The sequence below is a fragment of the Montipora capricornis genome, chromosome 11 (genome assembly GCF_036669925.1).
Source record: "Montipora capricornis isolate CH-2021 chromosome 11, ASM3666992v2, whole genome shotgun sequence".
NCBI lineage: Eukaryota > Metazoa > Cnidaria > Anthozoa > Scleractinia > Acroporidae > Montipora > Montipora capricornis.
The window spans coordinates 41,788,296-41,793,295 of record NC_090893.1 but is presented as its reverse complement, the minus strand read 5'-3'; the positions used below and the strand labels follow the sequence as shown (position 1 = coordinate 41,793,295).

The 5,000-nt window shown below is 39.1% G+C and overlaps 1 protein-coding gene across 2 annotated transcripts in view; it reads right to left on the bottom strand.

Moving 5' to 3' along the window:
• The window catches only part of LOC138024701 (serine/threonine-protein kinase STK11-like), a 14,838-nt gene that overhangs the window by 5,325 nt on the left and 4,513 nt on the right, over positions 1–5,000 (bottom strand). For both annotated transcript variants that reach the window (XM_068871922.1, XM_068871923.1), the window contains exons 5-7: positions 4,520–4,590; positions 3,341–3,477; positions 1–118 (exon numbers count right to left, since the gene is read on the bottom strand). The exon at positions 1–118 is cut by the window's left edge and continues 10 nt beyond it. In XM_068871922.1, coding sequence (XP_068728023.1) covers positions 1–118; positions 3,341–3,477; positions 4,520–4,590 — 326 coding nt within the window. The remainder of the gene's footprint in view (positions 119–3,340; positions 3,478–4,519; positions 4,591–5,000) is intronic.

Below are 5,000 nucleotides of genomic sequence, written 5' to 3'. Positions count from 1 at the left end.
ATCGGCTAAGGAGTCGCTCACTCCTTCTGGGACTGTAAACTGTCCTTTGCCAATATTTTCAAACAGTTTGTAGATATTCTCGCCTTCAAAAGGATATTTTCCTGTCGTTATGTTGTACCTAACAGGATTCAAAGAGGAGCCAACACTATGAATATACCATATGTTGTGATGATAAGTGGCTGTTTGTTACTACGTTGTCAGATTTGCAAATTATAGGAGAGAAGAGGATAGTGACTGGAGGCCAGCCCTTGGACATTAGGTATCTTACAGCTTTCAAGCAGAAGGATACTATTTTACTCACTTACTGAACTGATTGATGCTTGATAATTCAGTGTTTGAGAGCCTGTAACTTATTCTAGGGATAATTAAGAACCAGAGGAAAAATGAGGAGGGTATGTCGTTATCCACCTCCCGATTCAAATTACCTTTATTTTTCATGAAGAAAGCAAAGAAAGAGATTTATGACAGGGCTAACCCATTGACTCCCAGGGGTTCTCCATTTACGACTAAAATCGTCTGGCGTTAGACAGAGTAAAATACTAAGTCTGGCCGGTTTAGGCCGGTTTGGACGTTTATTAAAACCCTTTGACGTCCAAACCGGCCTAAACCGGCCAGATATGGGAACATAGTTTTTCAGTGAGTGATTAAACTTGACTCAAGTCAAAAAAAAAAAATAAAAGGATAGCATTTGAAAGGTTCCATTTATGGTAAACAGAAACGACAAGTATAATGTTAGGCCATTTTACAGTTGTTTGCTCGGTGAGCACAAAGGTATGTATCATTTTCATTCAAACCATTGAAAAAGATAAGAGTGACCAGTACTGACATCTACTTGAAAAGTTATTGAAAGCCCTGAATTTCTATTTCCAACGGAGTCTTTGTAATATACAAAAATTTGATTTTATCAACGGAGTTGAGAATGTAAATTGACCACCGTACAGGGATTCCAAAAGCTGACCTTTCGAGTGTTAGCCCATTGTCAGAACAAATCGAGGAATTGTGGGTTAAGCGTAGTTTTCTATAGTAGAGTAGGAGTTACCATATTGGTGGAAACATGGCGACGTGAAAAATAGGAATATTAGTTAATGAAAAGCGTTCGTTAATACCGTGGTGATTAAGAGTGCCGATTTGGGAGATAAATTTTTGTTCCAGATTCTTGCGGCTTTCCGTTGTACCTAGCTGTAGGGAAAGGCCGCAGATAGTCATGTGTTGTTTGGAGTGGTTAGGGAGATTAAAATAACGAGCGACTGGCTTAGATGCATCTTTGTCATTCTTCTCAACATCGCGAAGGTGTTCGCGGAATCGGTCGCCTAGTCGTCTACCTGTCTCGCCAATGTGTAATTTATTGCATAACGTACAGGTTATGCAATAAATGACATTTGCGGAGGTACATGTGAAGCGATCGGTGATCTTAACAGATCGCTTAGGTCCCGATATTTTGCTAGCGTTTAGAGTGAAAGGACAAGTTTTGCATCGTGGGCGCGCGCATTTGAAAGTGCCGGGTTGCTCGTTAGCTTTGAGTGCGCTTCTAACTAAAAAGTTGGCTATGTTTTTATCCCGAGACTGGTAGAATCTTTTCACAACCTCCACTAATTTCATTCAAACGCGACAATAACGTAGGCAACTTTTTAGTTAGAAGCGCACTCAAAACTAACGAGCAACCCGGCGTTTTCAAATTTGCGCGCCCACGATGCAAAACTAGTCCTTTCACTCTAAACACTAGCAAAATATCGGGACCTAAGCGATCTGTTAAGATCACCGATCGCTTCACATGTACCTCCGCAAATGTCATTTATTGCATAACCTGTACGTTATGCAATATATTATACATCGGCGAGACAAGTAGACGACTAGGCGACCGATTCCGCGAACACCTTCGCGATGTTGAGAAGAATGATGTATCTATGCCAGTCGCTCGTCATTTTAATCTCCCTAACCACTCCAAACAACACATGGCTATCTGCGGCCTTTCCCTACATCTAGGAATGACGGAAAGCCGCAAGAATCTGGAACAAAAATTCATCTTCCAAATCGGCACTCTTAATCCCCACGGTATTAACGAACGTTTTTTGTTTAACTAATGTATTCCTATTTTTCACGTTGCCATGTTACCACCACCCCTGTACGGTGGTCAATTTACATTATCAACTCCGTTGACAAAACCAAACTTTTGTGCACCACTTTCCCACCGACGCTTCACCACAGTTTCTTAAAAAACTACCCCCTTTATTCTTCGTAATATAATTGCTTTAGGTTTAATATCTGTTGTTATATAATAATTAGGATAGTACGTGCACTCTTATTGGTCAATAGCCGTGTTTAGATGAGGGTATGTAAACAAGGCTGTGGCATCACACGAATCTTGATTGGTTGTGTTGTCAGATGCGCGTTTTGATTGGCTGGTAGGAAATACGAGCGCGTTTCAAGAAAATCCGTTTCAATCAAGAAGTTAAAAACGGCATTTTACATCATTTGTCGAATTATTTTTGAGGAATATTTTCTAAAAGCAATAGAGGACTAATTTCCATGTTTACATAGCCTCATCTAAACACTTGGGGGAGTTGGGAGTTTAGATTAGGCTATGTAAACACGGATAATATCCTCGATTGCTTAAATTTAAAATTAATTTTTACCACAATTGCATGAAATCTCGCAATCTGATCGGATAATTTGCTGTTGTCGATAGGAGTCTAGACAACGATGCGCGCGTCATGCTCACATCAATTTGTCACGCAATGTTATAGCCAATCAGGAATGCTCATTTTGGAAAATAAACCAATCATATTGCGAGAAAGTTATAGACAACGCTTGCTCTTTTTTTGTGTCATGATTTTGGTCTGGCTCTGCTACACTTTCTTCGGCGTTGAATATTGTGATAAAAAACAAATCGAAAGTGGTTCAGCGTTGTCTGTACTCTTATCGACAACGATATCCGTCATCACACTGGTCAAAATTTGTTGAGCACTCACTCGGTGCGTCCACAACGTTTGGACCACTGTGACAACGAATGTCGTTCTCGATAAGAGTACAGAAACACTAATTTTCTTAGCATTTTTAACATTCTTTCTACTACATGCTTTTATCCTTTAATTTATGCGAATTTTTCGTTATATTAAAATTCTTTCACTTTTAGGCTTCACACATTTTTATCCCTTGAAGGCAGCAGTTCAGTCTGTCGAAAGCTCATAGTTTTTTCAAAACTTTTTACCAGAGAACGATTTTACTTCTTTCTTAGCATGAATCCTGGTAACGGATCTTCAATATTTTTAAGTACAGACAATGCTGAACCACTTTCGATTTGTTAACTACAATGACAAATCAAGTTCAAAATAGGACATACAGTGTGACTCCAGCCGCCCAGATGTCAACTTTAAACCCCGAGAATCTTTCAAGTCCATTTGCAATCTCAGGAGGCTGAAATGCCGGAGATCCTTGACTAGTTCTGCACATGTCATTTGCAGCAAATGGACTTAATCTCTGTAAAATACAAAGGGAATTGTTGATTTTTATGCAATTTGTGAAAATGTTGTATTACAAAGCAGATATAAAAGCTCATGGAAAGGTTACGTTTATACAAACGTTGGCCGTGTAGCACTTATATTTTAAACAGAGTTAACTGAATAGAGGGTAATGTGAAGTGCTAGTTTTCTATCCCATATGAACCATGTGAGCGTTAGCCCTACTGATGGAAATGGGCCCACACAAGGACAGAGAAAAACTCTGACCAGGGTGGGAATTGAACCCACGACCTTCGGGTTAGATCTCCGCCGCTCTACCGACTGAGCTACAAGGTCAGACGGGAGCAGGCCGTGGGAATTGAAGATGTTAAGGTCACGGCAATGAACATGTACAAGTACAAGGAAAGGTTACGTTTATACAAACGTTGGCCGTGTAGCACTTATATTTTAAACAGAGTTAACTGAATAGAGGGTAATGTGAAGTGCTAGTTTTCTATCCCATATGAACCATGTGAGCGTTAGCCCTACTGATGGAAATGGGCCCACACAAGGACAGAGAAAAACTCTGACCAGGGTGGGAATTGAACCCACGACCTTCGGGTTAGATCTCCGCCGCTCTACCGACTGAATTCCTACCCTGGTCAGATATAAAAGCTGACTGATACATGTACAAGTAAAGAAACAATCCTCCAACTAAAATTAAAATAATGAATGAATAATATCATACAATGCACAGTGTACAGTATAGATTCATGTGAATTGCACTTTTCAAATGATTAGCCAAAAACCTGTCACTTCCCAGCAAATAAGAAGAAACAAGATGGCCTCCAACAACTCTTACATGCTTTTTGTTCTGTTCAGCTGGTGTGCTTCAGTATTCTATTATTTTACTTCACCAATAATAATTTTACACTGTACTCTTCTCGAACCACCAAGGAAAGTGAAGGACAGTCATGTCGCTCCTTGGAGTACAATCCCCAATATTCACCTCTACCATCACTTTGGTAAAAAATAATATTGTTAACGAGTGTGTAGGAAAAAATAATGCAAATTAGTATTACCTCTGCAACTCCAAAGTCTGATATTTTTAGGATTCCATCAGTGGCTAAAAGTAAGTTGCCAGGCTTGATATGTAAGAAGATATTAAAGCTTAACAACATTTATAAGAAAATTCTGATACATCGCATGGCCTGATTGGTTAAAACAGCGTGCTTTATGAGAGTACAGATGCATGGCTGACACCACTCATGTAAGGATTTAAAATTAAATTGCATCTTCTTATACTTTAATAACAAGTATTAAAAAACATAAGGGGATTTGTTTACCAACAGTATGTTACATGAGAGTACAACTTACGGTACATCAATTGTACATGAGTATAATATCAGTTTTATTTTAACAGGTTCTTCGGTATCAAGTGTTTCATTCCCCTTTTTTTTTCTCCATTTATTTCTGAGCTATCCGCATTTCAGTTTCAAATTGGCATTCCCTGCTTACTTTCACCAACCCAAAAGGGAATGCTGTACAGTTTGAAGTTTTTTT